This window comes from Syngnathus leptorhynchus, chromosome 5, assembly GCF_054491065.1.
Source record: "Syngnathus leptorhynchus isolate UIUO chromosome 5, UIUO_Slep, whole genome shotgun sequence".
In the NCBI taxonomy this organism is placed as follows: Eukaryota; Metazoa; Chordata; class Actinopteri; order Syngnathiformes; family Syngnathidae; genus Syngnathus; species Syngnathus leptorhynchus.
In genome coordinates this window covers 4,037,666-4,065,000 of record NC_141199.1, presented here as the reverse complement: position 1 = coordinate 4,065,000, position 27,335 = coordinate 4,037,666, and the positions used below count along the sequence as shown (strand labels likewise).

General features: G+C 44.5%; 1 protein-coding gene across 4 annotated transcripts in view; it reads right to left on the bottom strand.

Moving 5' to 3' along the window:
• topbp1 (DNA topoisomerase II binding protein 1) overlaps positions 1-14,118 on the bottom strand; it is a 38,677-nt gene extending 24,559 nt beyond the window's left edge. For 2 of the 4 annotated variants that reach the window (XM_085912114.1, XM_085912115.1), the window contains exons 1-9: positions 13,880-14,117; positions 12,994-13,087; positions 12,715-12,849; positions 12,483-12,626; positions 12,064-12,245; positions 9,717-9,910; positions 9,464-9,640; positions 6,933-7,096; positions 1-36 (exon numbers count right to left, since the gene is read on the bottom strand). The exon at positions 1-36 is cut by the window's left edge and continues 128 nt beyond it. In XM_085912114.1, coding sequence (XP_085768240.1) covers positions 1-36; positions 6,933-7,096; positions 9,464-9,640; positions 9,717-9,910; positions 12,064-12,245; positions 12,483-12,626; positions 12,715-12,849; positions 12,994-13,087; positions 13,880-13,884 — 1,131 coding nt within the window. In that variant the 5' untranslated portion in view covers positions 13,885-14,117. Of the gene's footprint in view, positions 37-6,932; positions 7,097-9,463; positions 9,641-9,716; positions 9,911-12,063; positions 12,246-12,482; positions 12,627-12,714; positions 12,850-12,993; positions 13,088-13,263; positions 13,847-13,879 lie in introns of those variants that run through there. The other 2 variants (XM_085912116.1, XM_085912117.1) reach the window with 2 other exon arrangements.
• Positions 14,119-27,335: the final 13,217 nt, after the last annotated feature.

Here is a 27,335-nt window from a genome sequence, read left to right as displayed (position 1 = left end):
GTCCAGCTTCTTCATGGGGAGGCCGCACAGATAGAGCTGCACAACGGTCACCAGGAAACCATGAAACAAAAGCCCACATAAACTGTTTGAGAGAATATGAGCGCAAGATATAATTCAACACACCTGCTCCGTAATCACACTTAAGCCCTATTAGAAGACATGTATCATGGAAAATCGATTTGTTTTGCTTTTAAAATAATTTTCTTTTGTATCTGGAGTATCCAGGAGTGTAGCAACGTGTAATAAATTCCTACAGGTGCTGCAGAGATACTGTTATGATCGTTTTGTGGGGCTATTTTTTACCCTGTTCAAATTTCTCAGTTTTCATTGTGCTCGATATGGATTGTTCATAATGAACGCGTTCAAGCATAAGGGTGTCCATGTGCGTGTGCGCCTGGCACCAGGACACCCTAGGCCACAGTTTGATGATGGACTGGTGGTAGGTTGGCTCAGATGGTGGGGAAGAGGCCGGTCCGACCTGGCGGACACAAACAAACTGTGAGTCTGCTGTGAAGGTCTGGCAGAATCCCGTCAAGAAGAGCTTCAACTCCCACCTCTAGCAGAGCTTTTCCCACATCCTGGTAGAGGAGGGGTTACATTGATTCTGAGTGGACAATGTTCTGTGCCTCCATTGTTGAGGCACTCGACCGGAGCTGTGGTCGTAAGGTGGTCGGTGCCTGTCGTGGCGGCAATCCTCAAACCCGGTGGTGGACACCGGCGGTAAGAGATGCCGTCAAGCTGAAAAAGGAGTCCTATCGAGCCATTTTGGCGTGTGGGACTGCAGAGGCACCCGACAGGTACCAAATAGCCAAGCGGAACGCAGCTTCGTCAGTTGCTGAGGCAAAAACCCGCGCGTGGGAGCAGTTTGGTGAGGCCATGAAAAATGACTTACAAGGCCTGTAAGTCTGTAAGAATGACTTGCAAGGTCTCACTGATGCCAGAGCTTTGTTTCGGATTCATTTCCAGTGAAGGCTGCCCTTTGTCACCAATTCTGTTCCTAACATTTATGAACAGAATTTCTACATGCGGCCAAGGCGTTGAAGGTGTCCGATTTGGTGACCTCAACATTGCATCTCTGCTTTTTGAAGACAATGTGGTGCTGTTGGTTTTTTCAAGCTGTAATCTCCAGCTCTCACTAGACCAATTCACACCCAAGTGTGAATCGGTCGGGATGAAACTCAGCACCTCCAAATCTGAGACAAAGGTACGCAGTCAGAAAAGGGTGGAATGCCCTCTATGGGGATGAGATCCTGCCCCAAGTGGAGGAGTTCAAGTATCTTGGGGTCTTGTTCATGAGCAAAGGCAAAATGGAGCATGAGATCGACAGGCGGATTGGTGCAGCATCTGTAGTGAGGCGGACTTCGTACCAGTCTGTCATGGAGAAGAGAAAGATGAGCTGAAAGGCAAAGCTCTCAATTTACCGGTCGATCAACGCTCCTACCCACACCTATGGTCACGAGCTATGGGTCGTGACCGAAAGAACGAGATCCCGGATACAAGCGGTTAAAATGAGTTTCCTCCACGAGGTGTCTGGGCTGTCCCTTTGAGATAAAGTGAGAAGCTCAGTCATCCGTGAGAGACTCTGAGTCGAGCCGCTGCTCATCCACGTTGAGAGGAGCCAAATGAGGTGGCTCTGGCATCTCATCAGGTTGCCTCTTGGACGCCTCCTAGTGGAGGTGTTCCGGGCATGTCCCACGGCCAGGAGACCCCGAGAACGACCCAGGACCCACTGGAGAAACTATGTTTCTCGGCTGGCCTGGGAACGCTTTGGGATCCCCCAGGATGAGCTGGACAAAATGGCTTAGGAGAGGGACGTCTGGGCGTCCTTCCTAAATCTGATGCCCCCGCGACCCAATCCTGAATGAGGCGTAGAACAGGGATGAGAATGGCACTATATACTATATAACTATATATAACAAAGCTATATATAACTATATATAACAAAGCTCATATATATATATATATATATATATATATATATATATATATATATATATATATATATATATATATATATATATAAAAATATAAATATATATATATATATATACACACATATATATATACACACACACACACACACACACACACACACACACACACACACACACACACACACACACACACACACACACACACACACACACACACACACACACACACACACACATATATATACCCCTCCGTGAGTCCGTCACCTTATCGTGGTGGAGGGGTTTGCGTGCCCCTTTGATCCTAGGAGCCATGTTGTCTGGGGTTTCATGCCCCTGGTAGGGTCACCTATGGCAGAAGGGTCCTAGGTGAGGGGCCAGACAAAGCACGGCTCAGAAGACCCCTTATGATGAATAAAATATATGGACGTAGTTTTCCCTCGCCCGGACGCGGGTCACCGGGGCCCCTCTCTGGAGCAAGGCCTGGAGGTAGGGCTCGAAGGCGAGCGCCTGGTGGCCGGGCCTTCGCTCATGGGGTCCAGTCGGGCATAGGGCGAAAAGAAAACGTGGGTCCTCCTTCCAATGGGCTCACCACCTATAGGAGGGGCCAAAGGGGTCAGGTGCATAGTGAGCTGGGCGGCGGCCAAAGGCGGGGACCTTGGCGGTCCGATCCCTGGCTGCAGAGGCTGGCTCTGGGGACATGGAATGACAGTCGGACTTGCCTCCACACAAAGTTTGGGCTCTGGTACAAGCCCTCTCGAGAGGGGCTGGACTCTCTTCCACTCTGGAATTGCCCACGGTGAGAGGCGTCAAGCAGGTGTTGGCATACTAATTGCCCCCCGGCTGGGCGCCTGCACATTGGGGTTCATCCCGGTGAGCGAGATGGTAGCCTCCCTTCGCCTTCGGGTGGGTGGACGGGTCCTGACTGTTGTTTGTGTCTATGCACCGAACGGCAGCTCAGAGTACCCACCCTTTTTAGAGTCCCTGGAGGAAGTGCTGGAGAGCGCTCCTTCTGGGGACTCCATCGTTCTACTGGGTGACTTCAATACTCACGTGGGCAATGACAGTGAAACCTGGAAGGGCGTGATTGGGAGGAACGCCCCCCCCCCCCGATCTGAACCCGAGCGGTGTTCTATTATTGGACTTCTGTGCTCGACACGGATTTTCTATAATGAACACCATGTTCAAACATAAGGGTGTCCATGTGTGCACTTGGCACCAGGACACCCTAGGCCGCAGTTCGTTGATCGACCTTGTAGTCAAGTCAAGTTTATATAGCCCTAAATCACAAGCAGTCTCAAAGGGCTCTGTCCTCTGCATTTAACCCATCCCCAATCAATCAAGTCAAGTCGTGTCATCGGATTTGCGGCCACATGTTTTGGACACTCGGGTGAAGAAAGGGGCAGAGCTGTCAACTGATCACCACCTGGTGGTGGGTTGGCTCCGATGGTGGGGGACGATGCCCGTCCGACCTGGCAGACCCAAATGCTCTGTGAGGGTCTGCTGGGAACGTCTGGCAGAATCCCCTGTCAGGAAGAGCTTCAACTCCCACCTCCAGCAGAGCTTTTCCCACGTCCCGGGGGAGGCGGAGGACATTGAGTCAGAGTGGACCATGTTCCGCGCCTCCATTGTTGAGGCAGCCGACCGGAGCTGTGGCCGTAAGGTTGTTGGTGCCTGTCGTGGCGGCAATCCCCGAACCCGCTGGTGGACACCGGCGGTAAGGGATGCCGTCAAACTGAAGAAGGAGTCCTATAGGGCCGTTTTGGCCTGCGGGACTCCGGAGGCAGCTGACAGGTACCGGATGGCCAAGCGGAACGCGGCTTCGGCGGTTGCTGAGGCAAAAACCCGGGCGTGGGAGGAGTTTGGCGAGGCCATGGAGAATGACTTCCGGACGGCTTCGAGGAAATTCTGGTCCAGCATCCGGCGTCTCAGGAGGGGGAAGCAGTGCACGGTCAACACTGTTTACAGTGGAGATGGTGTGCTGCTGACCTCGACTCGGGATGTCGTGAGTCGGTGGGGGGAATACTTCGAAGACCTCCTCAATTCAACCGACACGCCTTCCATTGTGGAAGCAGGGCCTGAGGACTCTGAGGCGGACTCTCCAATCTCGGAGGTCAAAGTCACTGAGGTAGTTAAAAAACTCCTCGGTGGCAAGGCCCCGGGGGTGGATGAGGTCCGCCCGGAGTTCTTAAAGGCTCTGGATGTTGTGGGGCTGTCATGGCTGACACGCCTCTGCAGCATTGCGTGGACATCGGGGACGGTGCCTCTGGATTGGCAGACTGGGGTGGTGGTTCCCCTCTTTAAGAAGGGGGACCGGAGGGTGTGTTCCAATTACAGGGGAATCACACTCCTCAGCCTCTCTGGTAAGGTCCATTCAGGGGTGCTGTATCACCGATGCCAGAGTTTGGTCTGCATTTCCGGCAGTAAGTCGGATTCGTTCCCAGTGAGGGTTGGACTCCGCCAAGGATGCCTTTTGTCACAGATTCTGTTCATAATCTTTATGGACAGAATTTCTCGGCGCAGCTGAGGCGTTGAGGGGGTCCGGTTTGGGGACTTCAGCATTGCGTCACTGCTTTTTGCAGATGACGTGGTGCTGTTGGCTTCTTCAGTCCGTGATCTCCAGCTCTCACTGGAGTGGTTCGCAGCCGAGTGTGAAGCGGTCGGGATGAGGGTCAGCACCTCCAAATCCGAGTCTATGGTCCTCGGTTGGAAAAGGGTGGAATGCCTCTCCGGATCGGGGATGAGATCCTGCCCCAAGTGGAGTTCAAGTATCTTGGGGTCTTGTTCACGCGTGAGGGCTGGATGGAGCGAGAGATCGACAGGCGGATCGGTGCAGCGTCGGCAGTAATGCGGACTCTGTACCGGTCTGTCGTGGTGAAGAGAGAGCTGAGCCAAATGGCAAAGCTCTCGATTTACCGGTCGATCAACGCTCCTACCCTCACCTATGGTCACGAGCTATGGGTCGTGACCGAAAGAACGAGATCCAGGATACAAGCGGCCAAAATGAGTTTCCTCCGCAGGGTGTCCGGGCTCTCCCTTAGAGATAGGGTGAGAAGCTCGGTCATCCGGGAGAGACTCGGAGTAGAGCCGCTGCTCCTCCACGTTGAGAGGAGCCAGATGAGGTGGCTCGGCATCTCATCAGGATGCCTCCTGGACGCCTCCCTGGGGAGGTGTTCCGGGCATGTCCCACCGGTAGGAGACCCCAGGGACGACCCAGGATACGCTGGAGAGACTATGTCTCTTGGCTGGCCTGAGAACGCCTTGGGATCCCCCGGGATGAGCTGGATGAAGTGGCTGGGGAGAGGGAGGTATGGGAGTCCCTCCTAAAGCTGCTGCCCCCGCGACCCGACCCCGGATAAGCGGAAGAAGATGGATGGATATAAATATATATATATCTAAATATATCTAAATATATATATATATATCTAAATATATATATATATATATATATATATATATATATATATATATATATATATATATATATACCGTAATTTTCAGACTAGAAGTCACGGTTTTTGTCATAGTTTGGGTGGGGGGGGGGGCGACTTATACTCAGGAGCGACTTATGTGATTTTTTTCAAAAATTTTCAAAATTCAAAATCCGCGATAAACGAACCGCCATGTAACAAGGGATTACTGTCATTTGAACTGCAAGTGACGTCACCCGTGCCGCGCGGCAGTTGTTTACATAAAGGGCAAAGGATTCGATCACGGGATGACGAAGGGCCCCACGTACTACCGGCATCATTAGCGGCTTTGTAAGCGACACGGAGGACGAAGAGTTTGAAGGATTTAATGATTTGGAGTGACACAGAAGGTTTGAAAAACTATTATGGCTTTTACGCACGCCCAGTCCTCCTCGACGGGAGCTCTCTTTCACCTCCGTGGATGGAAGTCGGGGCCAGCGCTCAGCCGGGTGGCTGTCCGGGGACGGTGGATGGGGCTCAGACATGGCTTTTACGCACCCCCGGTCCTATACTACGGAGCTCTCTTCCACCTCCGTGGCTGGAGGTTCAGTAGTTGTTGCCTAGTTGAACTCTTGTTTTGTTAAATAAATAGCCGTTTACCAAACTCACGTCTTTCCTGGTACTTTGTTAACGCTACAATATAGTTATATACTGGATCTGTGCAGCGCACGCGCGGTGTTGTTGACATAAAGAAAGAGGAATTTGAGCGATGGATTTAATGATTTGGAGTGACACAGATGGTTTGATAATATTGTTGTAATATGATAGTTATTTGAAATATACTTTATATATCGTTATATCTAGTTATATACTAGATCTCTGCAGCGCACGCGAGGCGTTATTGACAAAGAACGAGGAATTTTATCGATGGACTTAATGATTTGGAGTGACACAGATGGTTTGATAATATTGTTGTAATGTGATAGTTATTTGAAATATACTTTATATATCGTTATATGGGTCTGTGGAAATGCAACTTACAACGGGTCCGACGTGAGCCTATGCGGCGCATACGCGGCATTGTTTACATAAACCACGATCGATGGATTTAATGAATTGGAGTGACACAGATGGTTTTATAAACGTGTTATTTATGTAATAGTTATTAGAATAACTCTGAATGTTACGTCAGGCCCGTTCTCAGCTCTTCGTTTGTGTTTATGTCACGTAAGCCTACCTATCGTTTAGCCTGTTGTTGCTCGTTCATGTATGTTCTTGGTGTTGGGTTTTGTTGAATAAATTTTCCCCAAAATGTGACCTATACGCCAGAGCGACATATATGTTTTTTTTCACGTTATTGTGTATTTTATGGCTAATGCGACCTATATTGTGGAGCGACTTTTAGTCCGAAAAGTACGGTAATTGTTTGTCCTTGATTATATGAATTTTGAGATCGCCTGGACCCAAAATTGTGATTATGATTAACATTCAATTAATTGAGCAGCCCTACTTGTGCTATCATTTTGAGGAAACTGACATGGTGGTTCAAACTAGCTGCTACGTATTGTACGTGATAAACAGAAGTACTTGCCTTACAGCCGTCCAGGAGATCCTCTGCAGGACGCACAGTGAGATCCAGACTGTCAAGGGGGTCCGGAGTTTCCATATGCCTGACTGTTCGGTTGGTGAAGGTTGGGTCATTAACTGTCTCACTGGTGTTGAGGGAGATGCGACTCAAACCCAGCACAGAACTCTCTGCAGGCAAAAAGAGCCATTGATTTGGTCTGGGCAGATAAACTCCACTCGCAAAAAGTGATGTCTTCAGAGACGAGTTTCATGGCCAATCATCACGGTTGATAACCGCCCTCAGGATTCTCAATGCACATATGCTTTAACTGTGAGCCACTACATCACTAATGACAAAGTCGCACGTATTTGTGAATTTCAATTAAATTGGAGAAATTGATCTGGACTCACTACACCTAAACTTTCAAGTCCAGAATTTGGGAATCGCGCTAACCCCGAAAGTACAGATAGAAAGTCTTGGGGGTTTTTTTTTTGTTTTTTTTTAGTAAGCCATGATTTTAAGCAGCTGAAGGAGTCCTTTGTTACGTTAATTTAGATTAGGCACGTTGGGCAGCCGAAGGGGTCTCGATACAACGTTGAGAAGCGAAGCCATTGTGTTCCGTAGCAATTTGCTAGCAATGGTCATGCTTGCTACATTTTGCTGCTCTTATTTGTCTATTTATTTGTTTATTTATTTATTGTTTATTTATTTGAGTTATTTGCTTATTACTTATTCATCGCTCTTGTCTGTTCGTTTTTACTCCTTGTGCTATTTGATTGTATGTGTTGTGTACTGTGTCTAGTCACCGTGGGGCGGTGGGAAACGTAATTTCGATCTCTTTGTGTGTCTTAACGTGAAGAAATTGACAATAAAGCGGACTATGACTTTTTTTTTTACTTTGACTTTTCTTCACACACATCAAAGTCTGTGGACATTTTATCAAAAGAGAAGCAATCCGCAGATGACAATATCAGGCGGACTAAGTCGGAGTAAAACATTTTGATGCTCTGTGAAATGGATTAAAGAGAGAATGAAGCAGCCACTTATTCTACTACTGTGTCCGGCCATGCTCTTTGACCTGTGAGTGACTGTGTGGATGAGGTGGTGGTTCCATGAACTTCCCCCTTTCCGAATCATAAACGATCTTAGCTGTCAGTAACACTGTAATAAATCAGTCATAAAGATCAAACAGTCCGACTCTATATCTAACACCTTTAAATTGGTCATGGAAATTTAGTGAATCACTAGCGCTAAGATTTACACACTAATCATTTAGCTTTGAACGGTCCTTATATCATCCATTTAAAATACTATTTAAAAATGTATTTACGACAAAGAAATTGGGGTCCATGACCAAACCGTGTTAGACAGAACGTTACGTAGGATCAAAGTGAGTAAAATTCATGTGTATTCCACACAACTTAAGAGTCACAGTTTGTTGTTGTGTCTGTCCATTTGTGTTGCTGCACCGTTTGCGTTCAATACAATGCTCAAAGGATTTTAGCACCACATGCACTGTAAAAAAGAAATTATTTTAAGACAGATACAGATTAATATACAGTGGAACCACGGAAGTCGACCGCCTCCATACAACATATTCGGTTTTCTACTCAAAATGTCAGGAAATCTTCTATATTTAAGAGGCTGGACGACGGATCTTTTTAAGAACAAGCTTAATGTGGGGCCTTTTCAATAATGAACATATCCACGAGAGGCAACACACCAACTCAACTTCCGCACATGCGTAATGACACTGACACGGTAATCACACTGGTGCCTGTGTGCACTTACATACGTCACACTATTTGTAAACAATAGCCATTCTTTTGTTCACATTGATTTCCCATGTTTCCCAGAGATTCATGTGCAACCATGACTCACTTTGGTTTCACTATGCATGACGTCCCCCAGGTTAGTGTAGTGTGGCAATTCTGAAGATAGACACTGCATTGCTTTGCAAGGTAAACCATACTTCTAATTAACTTACAACACACCCCTGTCCTCTAGCGGCCAACAAGAAACACTATGTAATTGAAATTTCAACACAGTAGTGTTTAAGTTGCTAAATAATGTAAAGTTAAAGTCCCAATGATCATCGTCACACACACACACCTGGGTGTGGTGAAATTTGTCCTCTGCATTTAACCCATCCCCATGTAATTTTGATCCATCCCCTGGGGGAGAGGGGAGCAGTGAGCAGCAGCGGAGCCGCGCTCGGGAATCATTTGGTGATCTAACCCCCCAATTCCAACCCTTAATCCTGAGTGCCAAGCATGGAAGTAATGGGTCCCGTTTTTATACTTTTTGGTATGACCCGGCCGAGGTTTGAACCCACAACCTTCCAGTCTCAGGGTAGACACGTTACCACCAGGCCACTGAGCTGTATATACCATTTCTACTAAACGAGGGATCACTCTATTGTATTTTCTTGTCTTTGTGGTTTTATATACTGTTTAAGACAAAATTAGACAAATGGCTACGGAACACAATGGCTTCGCTTCTCGACGTTGTATCGAGATCCACTGTAATATCAGTTACGCAACGCACGGACTGACCTTCCTTCTTGCCGGAGCCGGAGGGCGTGGACGTATTTGGCCGGGTGCTTTTGGAGGCGCTGTGCTCCACGATGTAGTGGCGCTCGTCCTGACTGGAGCCCTTCTTGATGCTGTCGAAAAGCCAGCGCAGAGACACGCAGTACACGTTCCATTTGCGCGCACACTCATATTTCTGACCTGAAAACACCAACACAGAACACAATGAGGAGGGCAAAAACGTCGACAAATAACGGCAAAATCATCTCTGACTTGCCAAAGGGTTGGCTGACTATGAGGTGGGTGCACTCGTTCATTTTGAGCTGGCCCATGTAGCGGCCACCGTGTAGCTCGCACAGACGTTGCACTTCTTTGCGTTCGATGCTGGAGAGACCCGTCACGGTCACGGTGCAGCCCCGGAGCACTGGACACAAGTGCTCATCCATGAGCAGATCTGTGTACCTGAACAGACTGAAGAGGGGGCAGATATATTTGTGTATAAAGAACTTAAAAATAATAGATGCAGTAAATGCTAAGAAAACATGCCAACTGCATTTCTATTTTGCTGACTTCACCAAGAGGAGGAGGGATTACTATGTTGTAAAAGTCCATAAAAAAATTACCATATTTTCCGCACCATAAGGTCCACTTAAAAGCCTATAATTTTCTCAAAAGACATTGGTGCGCCTTTTAATATGGTGCACCTTTTGTGTGGACCAAATTCCAAAATCTTCAAACTTGTTTTGTGTGGCTTCCTTAATATACAGGCGTAATCTGAAGACCCGATGAACTACCGTAATTTTCAGACTATAAATCCTGTTTTTTGTCATAGTTTGGGGGGGGGCGACTTATAGTCAGGAGGGACTTATATGTGATTTTTTTCACAAATTTTCAAATTTATAAAATCTGCGATGTAGTGAAACCGCGATAAACAAACCGCGATGTAGCAAGGCATTACTGTCATTTGAACTGCAAGTGACATCACCCGTGCCGCGTGGCAGTTGTTTACATAAAGGGCAAAGGATTCGATCACGGGATGACGAAGATGACGAAGGGCCCCACGTACTACCGGCATCATTAGCGGCTTTGTTTGTAAGTGACACGGAGGACGAAGAGTTTGAAGGATTTAATGATTCGGAGTGACACATAAGGTTTGAAAAACTATTATGGCTTTTACGCATGCCCGGTCCTTCTCGAAGGGAGCTCTTTCACCTCTGTGGATTGAAGTCGGGGCCGGCGCTCGGCCGGGTAGCTGTCCGGGGACGGTGGATGGGGCTCGGACATGGCTTTTACGCACGCCTGCTCCTATTCTATGGAGCTCTCTTCTACCTCCGTGGCTGGAAGTTCAGTAGTTGTTGGCTCGTTGAACTCTTGTTTTGTTAAATAAAGAGCCGTTTACCAAACCCACGTCTTTGCTGGTACTTTAACGCTACAATATAGTTATATACTAGATCTGTGCAGCGCGCGGCGTTGTTGACAAAAAGAACGAGGAATTTGATCGATGGATTTAATGATTTGGAGTGACACAGATGGTTTGCTAATATTGTTTTAATATGATAGTTATTTGAAATATACTTTATATATCGTTATATGGGTCTATGGAATAATTTGAAATGCAATTTACAATGGGTCCGACGTCAGCATATGCGGCGCATACGCGGCATTGTTTACGTAAAGCACGATCGATGGATTTAATGAATTGGAGTGACACAGATGGTTTGATAAACGTGTTATTTATGTAATACTTACTTGAATAACTCTGAATGTTACGTCAGGCCCGTTCTCAGCTCCTCGTTTGTGTATATGTCACGTTAGCATACCGTATCGTTTAGCCTGTTGTTGCTAGTTCATGTCTGTTTTTGGTGTTGGATTTTGACAAATAAATTTGCCCCAAAAGTGCGACTTGTACTCCGGTGCGACTTATATCTGTTACCGTAATATGTAGACCCAATGAACCAATCAGAGGACATTACGTTTTACGTAGAACGGGGCGGTAAACAAATCAGAGGACTAACACGTAGAATACGTACCTCCGCCACCACTGATAAATAAATACTATCGGTTGTGTGAAGAAAACAGCATTAGGACCCTCTAAAATGGCGTACACAAAGAAACATGCTTACGAGGCACAATTAGTGCTTTCTGGTAAGCCAAGATCATTGCAGAAGAGCAACATGACAACGACGAGACATTGACGAGAGGGAACTTGGCATGTTTAATGGCAAACTTGCCCAACTGTTTAATTTGGATACAGAAGATGAGGACTTGGACGGATTTTTGAAAGAATATCGATTAACAACGATGTGAGTACAGTAGAGTACATGGTTAAAAAGTAAAATAAAGTACAACCTAACTCACTGTCTTGCTCCCGTGACATTTTTTTGTTTACCCTAAGTCATGGCATGCATGCGCCCTATAATGCGGTGCGCCCTATGTGTGGTTTAAATACAAAATAGACCCCACAATTGACTCTGCGCCTTTTAACCCGAAGTGCTTCATTGTGCAGAAAATACGGAGCTATAAACTTAAGATTTCCGTGACAGCTAGATGTATTGCTCACACAAAAAAATGTGTGATAAACCACGAAACTGCAAATATAACTCTGCTGGGTTTGAGTTTTTGACCTGTTTTGAGACTTCTCCCAGCATGCTTTGACCCAGGAAGGAAGCAGGATGGGTTTTCCCAGGTTGGCGGCCACAAGGTACTTTTTGCTGCCTACTTCGCCGGCGATAAGGTGGGTGACAGACACATTGAGATCTAGATAGACACGACCGCCCATCAGCTGGACCAGATCCATCACCTCACTCTGCAAACACATTAGGATAAATTCACTAAAATAAAGTGATAAACATAGAACTGATACAAACTTACATAAAATAATGCACATTGTCTAATTCAGTCTATTACCATTTTCATTTCAACCAATTTAGTATCATGCAATTTCATTATATCCAAGTATACCTAACATACAACTTGCAACAACATACAACAAATTATTTTGATTTCCATTAGGGTATTTTACTAAAGTAAAGTGATGACCAACCCGGGCTGTTTTATCCAGGCTGGTGCAGGAGATGATGACGTTGGCCATGGCCATGTTGTAGACCGGCTTGTCTGCTTTGGGCACACAAAGCTGCTGCTGCAGGCAGAACACCACCACCAGCGGACTCACAATACGACATCCGAGCTACACCATCAGACAAAAAAGAGGGACTATAACATCCAAAAGTCGCAGGTATATGGGTGTTAACGCTTCAGAGAATGTGAGATATTACATTCTTGCAGTGCTGGAAGGCGGGTGTGTCAAAGTCGGTGAAGACAAACAAAGATTTGTCCTTCTGATCCATCTTTAACACACCATCTTCATCAATCATCTTGATGTACTTTTCAGACTGCAGTTCCATAATAGCCTGAAAACATTTGAACACCAAGATCACATTAGCCATCTGTTGTGCATTAGTAAGGTTACAAAAATTCTTGGAATTTTCAAAGTTGTAACATTTCTATGAGAATTACTGGGAAATGTCCCACCCCGTTGTCAGACAACTCTTCACCTCATAAGCTTTAGCAGCATACTCTGACGTGTGTCCTTTACTTCCCACAAACTTGACAATGAAGCCTTCATATTCTTTGGACATGATGGACAACCTAAAAGAGACAACGCGACGAAACATTTAAGGGCACCATTTAATTGATATTGGGTGTGATTTGACTATGTTTAAAGTGTCTATTTTACCAAGCAATATAGCTAAATAACGGGATATCGAATCAAAATGTTGAAGATAGGTCCACTAACATGGAGCTTACGCAGTCAACCCACTTACCTCCGACGGGAGCTCGAAACCGTCCAAAAATTTTAAAAGAGGATAATTCACTAACTGTAACTGTCGCACAAAGCCTGCGCGAACTTCACAAAAACCTTACTTGAAGAAAGAAACAGTTAGCTAATATACTAACAAACACCTTCGTATTTGATAAAATATCATAAGAACTCATTTGTACAGGCGAGTAATTCGTCGCGAATGTACCGAATACATTAACATTTCTTCTCCTTTTTCAATATCTGCCTTGTTATTCGCGCCACGACGTCACTTCCCCCGGGGTTCCAAGGTAATTAAACTGGAAGGAAACATTGGCACGCACGAACGCCTTCCAATATTTTTTATTATAAATAAATTGTTGGGAAAACAAAATAGGAAATACCCTTTTAATTCGACCCTTTGTCAAATTACTCACGAAAATGTCACGTTTTAAAAGTATTTCTTTCTTGCCAAATTCACAAATGTAAACGATTCAGGCAAAAATTGACAGAAAATTGCACAGTTGAAACATTAACAAGAAATAAGAGAAAAAAATACATAAAGTGAAAATAATATAATATGGCCAATAATAAAACAAATAATGTTGAGGATCTTATTAATGAAGAGCCACTTCACCAACATCATCTTAACAGGTGTGCTAGATTTGGTTCCGCCGTGAGATTTTGTTCCCCCTGCCGCGGGAGCGCGTACGCCTTGTTTGGAAAGCGAAAAACCGATGCCCTACGGCGTCGTACGACGTCAGCACCATGTTGTTTTCAATAAAAACACGAAGAACTCAGGTTTGCGTCAGTCAATTTAAATTTTTAGAAAGGATTATTCTCATTTGATGTCTTTAAATTCATTCGCATTCTGCCGTTGAAGCGGGGTGCATTCAAAGACCAGTCGTACAAACGGACACTCATTCACTTCACCAAAAGCAACGATATAATTACATGACCTCTTTGCATAAACCCCGATGCAAAGAAATTCCTCTTTTTGGGTACCATTACATGCAACAAGGAGTATATATTACAAAGGAGACTTTATACTTAATTGTGATCATTCATCCATCCGTTTTATTACTCAGGTATTTTCAAAGTAAATTAATATTGTTGCATTTATTAATTTGCTTTAAAATGACAGCGCAATATAATTAAAAGCTGACACTATAGCAATGTCAAACGTGTTCATTTAAGAAAAAGCCACACACCTTTTGTGAGCAAATCTTTCATAACGAGAATGATTTGAGTGAATTGATTTGAATGAATAATTGAGAAGACATTTCAGTTCTGAAGGCTCCTTTTGTCCCAAGCAAAATGACAGGTGGTGGGGAGGGGGATAAAAATTGGAACAGGAACTCTATAAAAAATGTCAACCCGTGAGAATTTGTGCCCCCCCCCCCCACCCTTATTTTGAGAACGGTGAGTCCTGGACCCCAACAGTATTTTTTCTGTCTTCCTGAGGGTCTGTTCGGGTTGTGTGGTGAATTTGAGCAGGTTCCCTCATTCCTAGCCCAAGTTACAGGGGGGAACACATCCTCACGGCAGCCCCCAAATCTTTGCAAAAGTTCACAAAATTTCATTTTTCACTTCTAATTTCTACATACTTCAACGGATTCAACCCGTTCCAACTTTCAACTGTTCATCTTTTGCCGACCTATTCCACACCTTCCCACTTTCCAGAAATTCCACATTTTCCAAATTTGAAATTCAACCAAAATTCTGCGAAATTTCGTTTTTCTACTCTAATTTCTACATTCTTCAACAGATTCAACCTGTTCCAACTTTCAACTGTTCATCTTTTGCCTACCTATTCCACACCTTTTTCCACTCTAATTTCTACATTTTTCCACCGATTGAACCCTTTCCAACTTTATTCACTTTGTTCACCTTATGCTTAACATATTCACCACCACTTCCATTATGCTGACACAATTCAACCCTTGACCCCCACTTCCAGTGTGGCTGCCATCTTGGATTGACCCTGAAGTGACCCCAATGAACCCTGAATGAACTGGGAGTGCTCCAAATCAAACCGGAAGTGACCCAAAATAAACCGGAAGTGACCTCAGGCAAACCGGAAATGACCCCAAACAAACCGGAAGTAACCACAAATAAACCGGAGGTGACCCAAATCAAACCGGAAGTGAATTTATTTCAACACAAATTCCCCTAAATAGCTACATTTGCGCTAACGTTTGCCATTTTGTCCGATTCAACCCGTTTCAACATTTTAACCCGGAAAGTGAACTTTTTGAAGCCGTATATTTCGTTTTGTTCCAAATTTCAAAACATTTTGGCGCAATTTTTTTTTTTTTTAATTCCCATTCATTCTCAATGGGGATTCAACATTTGCACCAACTTCTACAATTTTTGTTTGATTCAACCAGTTTCAACATTTGAACCCCGAAAGTGAACCTTTTGAGGCCGTATAGTTCGTTTCGTTCCAAATTTCAAAACATAAAGACGCAATTTTTCTTTTAAATTCCCATTCATTCTCAATGGGGATTCAACATTTTTTAAACGATTCAACCCGTTCCAACTTTCAACTGTTCATCTTTTGCCTACTTATTCCACAACTTTCAAGTTACCGACAATTCCAAATTTTCCAATTTGAAATTCACGCCAAATTCTCCTAAATTTCGTTTTTCAACTCTAATTTCTAAATTTTTCAACCGATTCAACCCGTTCCAACTTTCAACTGTTCATCATTTTTGTTGGAATAATCTCGGGGGAAACCTTGGCCTGCCAGACCAGGAGGCCTTATATTTTACGAGTTTACGACTGTCCTTTAAACTAAATACTTTGTATTTGGTTTAAGGAATGTCTTTTGATCTTCGTCAGCCTTATGGTTCCTTCCTGTCCTTATGTTGCTTTTGTGTTTGTTTTGTAAGAGGCCTTCACTAACAATGAGCAGAGCTTCTTTGCATAGGCGAAATGTTCTTTGTTCAGTTTAGGGGGACTTCATTCCTTTTAGTTGACTGTAGCTTTGATTCGTAGATTGTAGTTGATCGGAACTGTCTTTCTTTGTTAAATGTTATATACAGTTTGAAGTAGTCACATTAAAGTTATCCCATATTTACTCAATGTTCGTTTAAGGAACTGTATACCAGTTACCTTACATTTACTTAATATGTGTTGAAATGTTTAAGTAGGGCTAGATATTATTATTATTATGTGTTGTGTTAGTTTACTAAGAAGATAAACTTAGCAAGGGTTTAGTTGCATTGTTCCACACGTAAGCGACATTCAACGTGCTTCAAGTTATCTGATCACAGTCGAGGAGAAGTCGGCCACTCATGGAGAGGACAACTGGTTGGGGGAAGAAAGCAGACTCTGCAGTCCCAATGCGGGGGTCAAGGGCCGACAAGTGCTAGATCACACTACACTACATTCCTTAGCTAATCAGCGTTGCTACAGCCACTATCTCCCCTCCCTTTAGTGTGGCAACGCCTCTGTAACCAGGGCAACCAAGACATTAAAAAGAGGAGCACGTGGAGGAGGAACTCAGAACTGGTGGAGATTGTAACTGAGCTTCCTTTCTCTATCATTCTCCTCGCGAGTAAACTCATCCTGGTTGTCTTCTCCTCTTCGTTCCAGCATGTGATTTAATGTCTGATCATATTTAGACCCAACAATTTTCCTACCTATTCCACAACTTCCCGCTTACAAAAAATTCCACATTTTGGTGTGAATTTCAAAAATTGAAAACATTTTTCCTTTCTAATTTCTACATTTTTCAACCGATTCAATTCGTTTCAACATCATACTGCAGCATTCCCAGAGTATTTATTCAACTTCTTCACCTTCACACGCAATTTCTTCAGGAATTGCAAATTCTAGTTATTATTATTATTTTATTATTATTATTACTATTATTTTATTTTTTTGTTTGTTTTGAGAAACATTTATATCATAACTTGTCTGGTGTTTTATTCCTTGTTTTTACATTCGCCAAACAAAACAAAAATGTTAGGATACGGATTTTTAGCTATTGATCTGACTCCAAATTGCGATCAACACTTAACACAAGTTGCTATGTCCCAATCCACACACTGGCGCACCTAACAATTTTGCGAGCTCGTTCTGTCAAAGAGAAGACCGGTAGATCAATCAGACCAAATTTACCAATTGTTTATTCCTAACAAAGCGCACTAATACAGGCCTGGGTCCCGGGTCCCTCACACTAAAATTTGTGCGTTTTTGTTACCACCAAAAGACGACACATTGTTCCGGGTTGCCCAGTTTTAAAGAAACACAATATGAATATTAAAACATGCAAAACATTGTGTGATGATTGGTCGATGGCCATCTCCTCCCCGTCGAGGTGTCATCACTCTGGTCAGGGGGTTGGGTTTTTTCCTCTCGAAGCCCGACCACCTGGACGTGGTGTTGTTCTTTGTTCTCGTTCCTCACCGACCTTGAGGTGTTATCGTCCGATACTCCCCTCGTCCCGTACCGTCCCGTACTCTCTTCGTCTGGTACTCCCTTCCTGGGCCTCCCTGTTCAACAACTCTTAGAAGAAAACAAGTTCATGCAGTGTGCCTGCACATTCCTCACCCCCACCATTCCACACAAGCACTACAATACTAGATATTATATTGACATGATTATAAGTTTAACACAACCTTAAAAAATATGTTTGCAAACTGCTGAAAGCACATTTCTCTTTAACAAAAATCAGACATTTGGTTAACTGCTTTATATGACAATATGTATACGTGTTATACGTTGTTATATGAGTTGGTGTCCCCAAAATTAACAAATGTCGGCATAACGTTTTTTTTTCAATCTTATTCAAACACAAACACATTCGATATAACACCATCAACGACAAGACAACAAAGACAAAATTAAAACATCAACGTTGGCATAACGTGTGTCGGCTGGCAATGGCATGGCGGCAATGCTGTCTGTCGTGAATCTTCGCGAACGACCAATCAGCAGCGAGTGATAGATGGAGGCAGGACTTTACGAGGCAGGGACGTAATTTCCCGTTCATGAACGAGTCAGTGACGCAACTTCCCGTTCACGACCAGGTGAGAGAGACTGTGGCCAACGGATCAGTGTGTAGGTGTTGTATTATAGAAAGAAATGTGTTAATTACCCGAGCCAATTATTATTATATATAATAATTTGGGGAGTTGTAGTTGTATTGTTTGATGTGTATGGGTTGTTTCCACGGGATGATGTACAAAAAAAAAAAAAACGGATCAGTCTGCATGTGTGTGTGTGTGGGGGGACGATTTGTTGAACGATTCGTTTGAACAAATCTTTTCAGATTTTGACATGAAATAGCCTCGTGCGTATAGCAGCTATCATCATAGCATTAGCCACCCGCAAACTCCCTTGAGCCACAGCTCGCAGATTCCCATGAGCCTCAGCAAAGTGTAAACTATCGTGTTTCTCAAACGAGCTCCTATAAAATGATCGGTACTGACTAAAGCTCGATCTAACATATTGGTACTGCTTACCTATGTTTCCCTTCCATATCGATCTGTAAATTTAGTCAAAACATTAACGGAGCAGCCTATTTTGAAATGAAATAACCTCACGGGTACAACAACGATTCAGTGACGCCTCCTGACCACGGTTGCCCTAATGCTGGGAAGCGATGCGACCTTGTAATTTACTAGTCGCACTAAAACGTATTGGCGGCTCGGTGGTGCACTGGGTAGCACATCTGCCTCGCAGTTAGGAGGGTGCGGGTTCGATTCCACCTCCGACCCTCCCTGTGTGGAGTTTGTATGTTCTCCCTGAGCCCGCGTGGGTTTTCTCCGGGCACTCCAGTTTTCTCCCACATGCCAAAAACATGCTTGGTAGGCCGATTGAGCACTCCAAATTGCCCGTAGGTGTGAGTGCGAGTGCAGATGGTTGTTTGTCTCTGTGTCCTGCGATTGGCTGGTAACCAGTTCAGGGTGTCCCCCCGCCTGCTGCCCGATGACGGCTGGGATAGGCTCCAGCACGCCCGCGACCCCCTTGGGGACTAAGCGGTTCAGAAAATGGATGGATGGACTAAAACGTACTGGATCAACAAATTCATCAATTGATCCATATCTAAGGCGCATCGGACTATAAGGCCTAACCTAAAGTTTAGGTTTTTAGGTGTGGCTTATAGTCCGGAAAATACGGTAAGTCACATTTTTTTTTCGGTGTCTGAGTCTTTTCCTAAAACTGAAAAAGAAAACTAACACGCAATGAGTAAATTGGATAACAGATGATTGGCTCTGGCTTTTGCCATGAGGCGTGGATAGCACACTTCCCAAATTGAGGATTAACAATCCAACAGTATATACTAGGTCATCAAATCAATGTCAGTCGGGTGTCAACTAGGTTCCCTCAGAGTCATGCTTTACCATTAGGCACACCCGGCAACTGCCTGGGGCCCCCACTGACCAGGCCACTCAGCAGCAATGTCTCAATGTGGCAAAGATGCAAACGCAATGACCGCAGCAACCCACCCTTTGCAATGACATCGGAGTAAGAAACCACCCTAAAGGAGCCCCATGGTCTTGTGCAGCAGCCAATCAGAAAATAGAATGGTTTCTGCCCGCGAAGCTAATCTCTGGTGTGATTGATTCTTCTCAATCAGTTTGAAGACAATGGAGACAGGTGCACCGTGTAGGCCTACGCTACATCATGAAGCGGACTTATCCCTCTGGAAGTGAGAAAAAAAAGAGAAAAAGAGGATGAAGACAAAAGAAAGCAATGCAGTGGTAAGTGGAGCAGATATAAATATAATGAGGATTGTTGCGTGTTGTACGGGATGTCCGTTGTTGAGCCAGGAAAGCAAGGATGTGGAGTATGGAGTTGGTTCTTTATTGGCAAGAGCTTGGGTTGTTTAATGGCGGTCAAGAGACAAGGCACGGCAGCAGGTGAAACAACAACTTCTGTCTCCAGGTCAGCTTGTTTTATACTGTCTGGAAAGGCGGGAACTTGTCACATGACCATTTCGTACCTGAGTGTGGGGGCGTCACCCCCCTGTGTGTGTTCATCCAGTTGTGTGTGTTGTATACGTGTTCTGATTGAGCAGTTATGTTTACATAAAATAATAAAAGAATTGTACATATGAGCATCACATTGTACAGAGATTGTCTCCCCTTATAGAACATGTACACATTGCTGTTGCTCCCTCTTCAGGATTAAGTTAGGTATAACAGTAAAACTAACTGCAGTCAATGAGTTTTAAGTTAATGTTACTGTCTGCCTGTAATGACGGACAGGACCCTATCTATCGGCATAAACATGTTAGTCATTATGGTAGGTAGTATAAATAACCCAGAACTGTGGCTAATATGACTAACAAATAAATAAATCCCTCCTCAGGATCACTATTTAAGTTTTTCTCAAAAGAGAAGGATAAAGAAGCGCCGCCAAATGATGACAATGAAAATTGTGAGTTCAGTATTGCACTTTAATTGATAGCACTTTAATTGTGCCATGTCCTCTCTGTTGTTTGGTGGCCGTTTGTCTACCGTCGATCATCGGACACGTAAGTATGGCTGCGGATCAAGAGGTTTGTACGGCTTCGTGCACCACCTGCACCCTTCTGTTAGAGAGGTTGTCCCTGCTAGAGGGACGTGTCCGCCAGTTAGAGCAGAATAGTGCGATAACATTAGATGTGGTGGACACTGTTGCAGTCAGCCCGCTAGCCCCGTTAGCATTAGCCCCAAGCGGCTTGCTAATCGCGATGAGCCAGGTAAGACGCATAGCCGTCCAAAGTCATCTCGGTCTACTGGCCCTCGCACCTTGGTCATAGGTGCCTCCATCACCCGAAATATCACGCTTAAAAATCCAGCCACGGTAATGTGCATTCCTGGGGGCAGAGCACCCGACATAGAAGCTAATTTTAGGGAGCTGACTCGCAATAGGAGTAGTCAACAGCGTAGTTCCTACTCGGACATAGTGATACACGTCGGCGCCAATGATGTTAGGATGAGGCAATCTGAGATCACAAAGAAAAACATGGCGAGGACTTGTGATCTCGCCAGAAAGATGAGTCTGCATCGAGTATTTGTCTTTGGCCCCCTGCCTGGGAGAGGCTCTGATGAGAGATTTAATAGATTAGTCTCCCTTAATCGATGGATGGCTGGGTTCTGTAAAAAGCAGGGACTGTATTTTATAGATAACTGGTCCTCCTGGGGACGCCCCGACCTGCTGAGTAAGGACGGCCTTCATCCTAACCGTGAAGGCGCCTTCACTTTTTCTAATAATATAGATTAATGGTTGAGCCACTCATGACAGGTCACTTTAGAGCAGGCCGGGACACAGGTGATTAGACCAATTGTCAGGATGGGTTTGGAGTCAGTTAAGTGAAAGTTAACTAGCGCTAGGCTAGACTTCCAGCATGCACATTGCTCCTTGTGAAGACTAGAGCGTCACAGTTTGAATAGTGCTACAGTACATGTTAACACACTTTCTACTGAGGTAGTAGACAAATCCAATCGCTCCACCCTGACTGGTATAGCTGATGATACGGTGCCTCTTTCAGATATTACATGTGTACCAAATATTTACTATCAAATTCCTACGGTCGTATCATCCCACCGCGCTAATAAACAATTGAGAGGTGATGTCAGGCCTAGAGAACACAATCTTACTTTCATTTTGTTTAAAAATCGATACGAACCCTTATCAACCGATTACACTTAAACTCGGGTTTATGAATATTAGATCGCTTCATACAAAAGCAGTTCTCGTTAATGACCTCATCACGGAACATAATCTAAATGTATTTGGTCTTTGCGAGACCTGGTTAAAACCTAATGAACTGCTACCACTTAATGAGGCCTCGCCTCCAAATTTTGTGAGCTCACATGTGGCGCATCCTCAAAAAAAGGGTGAGGTGTTGCCCTCATCTCAGATTCCAATCTTAGATTTACGCCTCGTTCGATTAACGTATTTAAAACATTTGAAGTTCTCACTCTCCGATCCACTGCTTTGCCGTCATTTTCTCTTGCTGTTATTTACCGTCCACCCGGGGCTTACTCTGGCTTCCTGGAGGAATTTTCAGAATTCATGGCTGATCTAGTGACAAATGCGGATAATGTAATAATCATGGGCGATTTTAATATCCACATGAATTTACCGTCAGAGCCACTTACTTTGGCATTTCAGACTCTAACTGATACGTTTGGTTTTACGCAAGCCGTACAGGCAGCAACGCATAAAAATGGAAATACCTTAGATCTGGTATTATCCCGAGGACTGGCAACCTCAAATATAACAGTACTGCCATACACTACTGTTTTATCTGATCATTACTTAATAAAATTTGAAATTTTAGTTCTTAGTCAAAGACAAGAGAGCAATCAGAATTATAGCAGTCGTAATATATTAACTCCATGACTGCAACTACGCTATCTGAGCAACTGCTGCCAGCAACTGCCATATTCCCCCTCATATACCACCGGCTCTATTGATAATCTTACAAATGAATTCAATGCTGCATTGTTAAATGCCATCGACTGTGGTGCCGCTACGTCTGAAAACTCGCCGTAGATTGCCTACTCCGTGGTTCACGGATTAAACAATTATGTAGAAAGCATGAACGCAAGTGGCGTTTAACCAAACTTGAGGTTTTCCATCAGGCATGGCGCGACAGCCTCCTGAAATATAAAGATGGGCTTATTTTAGCAAAAACTCGTTATTTTTCGCAAGTCATCAATCTCAATAAAAACAATCCTAAATACCTATTTGATACAGTGGCAAAGCTAACACTACGTAGCCGACCCTGATAGCTCCTTTCACTCAGCTGATGAGTTCATGAAATTCTTTGCTCGAAAGATTGAATCCATTAGGGACGAGATCAAGATGACCATTCCGATCACTCAGTCGAGACCGCCGATTACCGGCGCTGACGATCCTGCAATAACCCTTTCAAATTTTAAAAGTGTGTCCCTCGAAAGGCTTACACAATTAGTTCGCGCGGCTAAACGAACAACATGTTTACTGGACCCGCTTCCAGCCAAACTATTTAAAGAATGATTTCCAATCTTAGGACCGTCCGTCTTAAATATAATTAATCTGTCTGTCTCCTCTGGGATAGTACCAACAGCCTTTCAAACCGCTATCATTAAACCGCTACTTAAGCGACCAAATCTTGACCCGGACTGTCTCAGTAATTAGAGGCCGGTTTCAAATCTCCCATTCATAGCAAAACTTCTTGAAAAAGTACTAGCGCAGCAGATTATTGATCACATGGTCGCGAAGAATCGATTTGAATCTTTTCAGTCTGGTTTTAGAGCTAATCATTCCACTGAGACGGCACTTGCTAAAGTGACTAATGATCTCCGGCGGCTCGGTGGAGCAGTGGGTAGCACGTCCGCCTCACAGTTAGGAGGGTGCGGGTTCGATTCCACCTCCGGCCCTCCCTGTGTGGAGTTTGCATGTTCTCCCCGTGTCCGCGTGGGTTTTCTCCGGGCACTCCGGTTTCCTCCCACATCCCAACATCCCCAAAAAAAATGCTTGATAGGCCGATTGAGCACTCCAAATTGTCCCTAGGTGTGAGTGCGAGTGCGAATGGTTGTTCGTCTCTGTGTGCCCTGCGATTGGTTGGCAACCAGTTCAGGGTGTCCCCCGGGGCCTACTGCCCGATGACGGCTGGGATAGGCACCAGCACGCCCGCGACCCCCGTGGGGAATAAGCGGTTCAGAAAATGAATGAATGAATGAATGAATGTCTGTCTCCTCTGGGATAGTACCAACAGCCTTTCAAACTGCTATCATTAAACCGCTACTTAAGCGACCAAATCTTGACCCGGACTGTCTCAATAATTAGAGGCCAGTTTCAAATCTCCCATTCATAGCAAAACTTCTTGAAAAAGTAGTAGCGCAGCAGCTTATTGATCACATGATCGCAAAGAATCGATTTGAATCTTTGCAGTCTGGTTTTAGAGCTAATCATTCCACTGAGACGGCACTTGCTAAAGTGACTAATGATCTCCTCATAGCAATGGATTCAAACACTTCATGGGTATTGTTACTACTCGATCTTAGTGCTGCCTTCGACACTGTAGATTTTGATATTTTATTAGAGCGTCTTAAAAGTTATGTTGGTATTTCAGGGTCAGCACTATGCTAGTTTCACTCATATCTATCAGACAGGACACACCAAGTGGTCCATGGCAATACGTCCTCTGAGCTCTATAAGGTTACGTGTGGTGTCCCACAGGGATCGGTACTAGGACCAATTCTATTTAATATTTATATGATTCCGCTTGGGGACATAATACGTAAATATAATATTAGTTTTCAATGTTACGGGGATGACACCCAATTATATATGCCGTTATCAATGACAGAGCCGCGGGACTGTTGTAATCTTGAGGCGTGTCTCGCGGAGATCAAGCAATGGATGTCTCTCAACTTCCTTTGTCTTAACCCAGATAAAACTGAGATGTTGATAATTGGTCCAGCTCGTTATCAACATTTATTTAAGGACACTATAACTATAGATAACCGTACTATAACTCAGAGTGATACTGTAACTAATCTCGGGGTAATATTTGACCAAACGCTCTCCTTTCAAAAGCACATTAAGAATATAACCAGAATTGCGGTTTTTCACCTTCGAAATATTGCTAAGATTCGCCCAATCCTCTCGACCGGTGATGCGGAAATTATTATAAACGCGTTCATCACGTCGCGCCTGGACTACTGTAATGCATTATTCTCTGGTCTTCCCAAGTCCAGCATCAAAAGTCTACAGTTAGTACAAAATGCTGCTGCAAGGCTGCTCTCACAGACAAGAACATTTGATCACATTACCCCAATATTAGCCAACTTACACTGGCTCCTGGTCCATTTAAGATGTGACTTCAAGGTTCTTCTATTAACTTATAAATCATTGCATGGCTTAGCGCCTTTATATCTCGTCGACCTAGTTGTTCCTTATGTTCCGTCTCGTAACTTTCGTTCGCAAAACGCTAGTCTTTTAGTGACACCAAGGGCCAAGAAAATGTCTGCAGGGTCTAGAGCATTTTCTATTTGGGCTCCAGAGCTCTGGAATGCCCTACCAATGGATATTAGAACTCCTACCTCAGTAGAAACATTTAAGACACGTTTAAAGACATATTTCTATGATATGGCCTTCAATTAACATGTAGTGGACGATTCGGCTGGAGTTTGTTTTTGCTCCCTCTCCCCGACCCTACTTCCCCCACCCCTCCCCGGCTGGGGTGGTGGTTAGGTGACACCCAAGCTGACAGCGGCTCTCTAGACCAAATTCGGGATGAGGGAACTGCAGCGGATTACCCTCCTCGAAGACACTGCCAGTACGATCAAGGGCTCCTCCGACAGCTCTTCGCTTTGGCCTGGACATCCACCTTTTGATTTCCATTTTATGTATTTTATGTGCCCTCTTTGCATCCATTGCAGCCTGGTGATCCTGAAAGGGGGATTGTTCCATCTGTGGTCCCTTCTCAAGGTTACTAATTTTTCCCCTGGTAGTTTTTTTTTTAGTTTTTCCTTGCCCTTTTGGGAGCTCAAGATCAGGGGATGCTTTGAGAAGAATTGTTTGTCTATGTGAAGCCCTTTGAGACTGCTTGTGATTTAGGGATATACAAATAAACTTGACTTGACTTGTCCCCTAAATAAACTATGCCAAGAGTGCTTCTGGTGCCAGCAGGGACACGCTTTGTTAGAGCACCAGAAGCACCCCATAAATTTGTTTGCCTAGGGCAGGGGTCGGGAACCCAAAATGTTCAAAGAGCCATATTGGCCCAAATAAAAACCATACCTGTCTTGAGCCGCAAAAATCAAAAAGCATTTTATAAGGCAACATAGACTGTCAATACATAAGCTGTATGCCTACAAATAAAATAATTAAAAATAATAATAGTGGTATCAATTCGATCATTTCTTCTTGCGCCCCATTAGAGTTTACGTACCTGCATAGCAGAGCTGTCTGTTCGATATTGGAATTGATGTCCTTGATCTGGTGATCGGTGATATTGTTTATGCAGAGAGGCATGTCTTTAGTTTCCAAATGATTTCGGTTTTGTCCGAAAAAAGTCCAAAAATAGGCACTCTCATATTTTAATGAATGAATCCTTCATGAACTCGCCATCGGTGAATGGTTTTCCGCGCTTTATGATCTCCCGGGCTGCAACAAAACCTGCAGCAGTAGTAGAGTTTGGAGATGCAATCCACTTATTGAAACTGTTTTTTCGTTCCTCAAATTACACCTTTCCTCTCAGTTCCAACAGGGTGATCGGCAGAAAATTTAACATGCTTTAGCTGAAAATGTCGCTCCAAATTCCTCTTCTTGTTATTTGACTTATTGCAAATCAAACTTGCAGGCAATGCTTCAGCATTGGCAATGAAAGCAATTAGTTCAGTCCATTCTTTCTTAAAGCCTCTGTTCTCATCAGCAATCTTTCTCTTTTTGCCTTTTGAATCCATGGCCCAGCACTCACACACCTGTTTGTTTACAACTCGCCTGTGCTGTGTCGTCGACCTTGATGGAAGTTTGCTATTTGACGGCATTCTTAAATTCATCCATCCATCCATCCATCTTCTGAACCGCTTAGTCTCCACAGGGGTCGCGGCCGTGCTGGAGCCTATCCCAGCCGGCATCGGGCAGCAGGCGGGGGACACCCTGAACCGGTTGCCAGCCAATCGCAGGGCACACAGAGAGGAACAACCATCCGCACTCGCACCTAGGGGCAATTTAGAGTGCTCAATCGGCCTACCAAGCATGTTTTTGGGATGTGGGAGGAAATCGGAGTGCCCGGAGAAAACCCACGCGGGCTCGGGGAGAACATGCAAACTCCACACAGGGAGGGTCGGAGGTGGAATCGAACCCGCACCCTCCTAACTGTGAGGCGGACGTGCTACCCAGTGCGCCACAGAGCCGCCTATTCTTAAATTCGGTATTTTTAATATATTTAAAACTACATACATTTTTACATCATGAGAATGGTTGTGTCATGATTACCATATTAAAACCGTATGTAAAAAAACAACAGCAATTTTTTCCATTTTCACGCATTTTTGCATTTATTCCAGGGAGCCGCGGGTTGCCGACCCCTGGCCTAGGGCCCCCAAAAGTCTAGGCACAGCCCTGGGTTGCCTGTAGTATTTTTAAGGTCCAGCA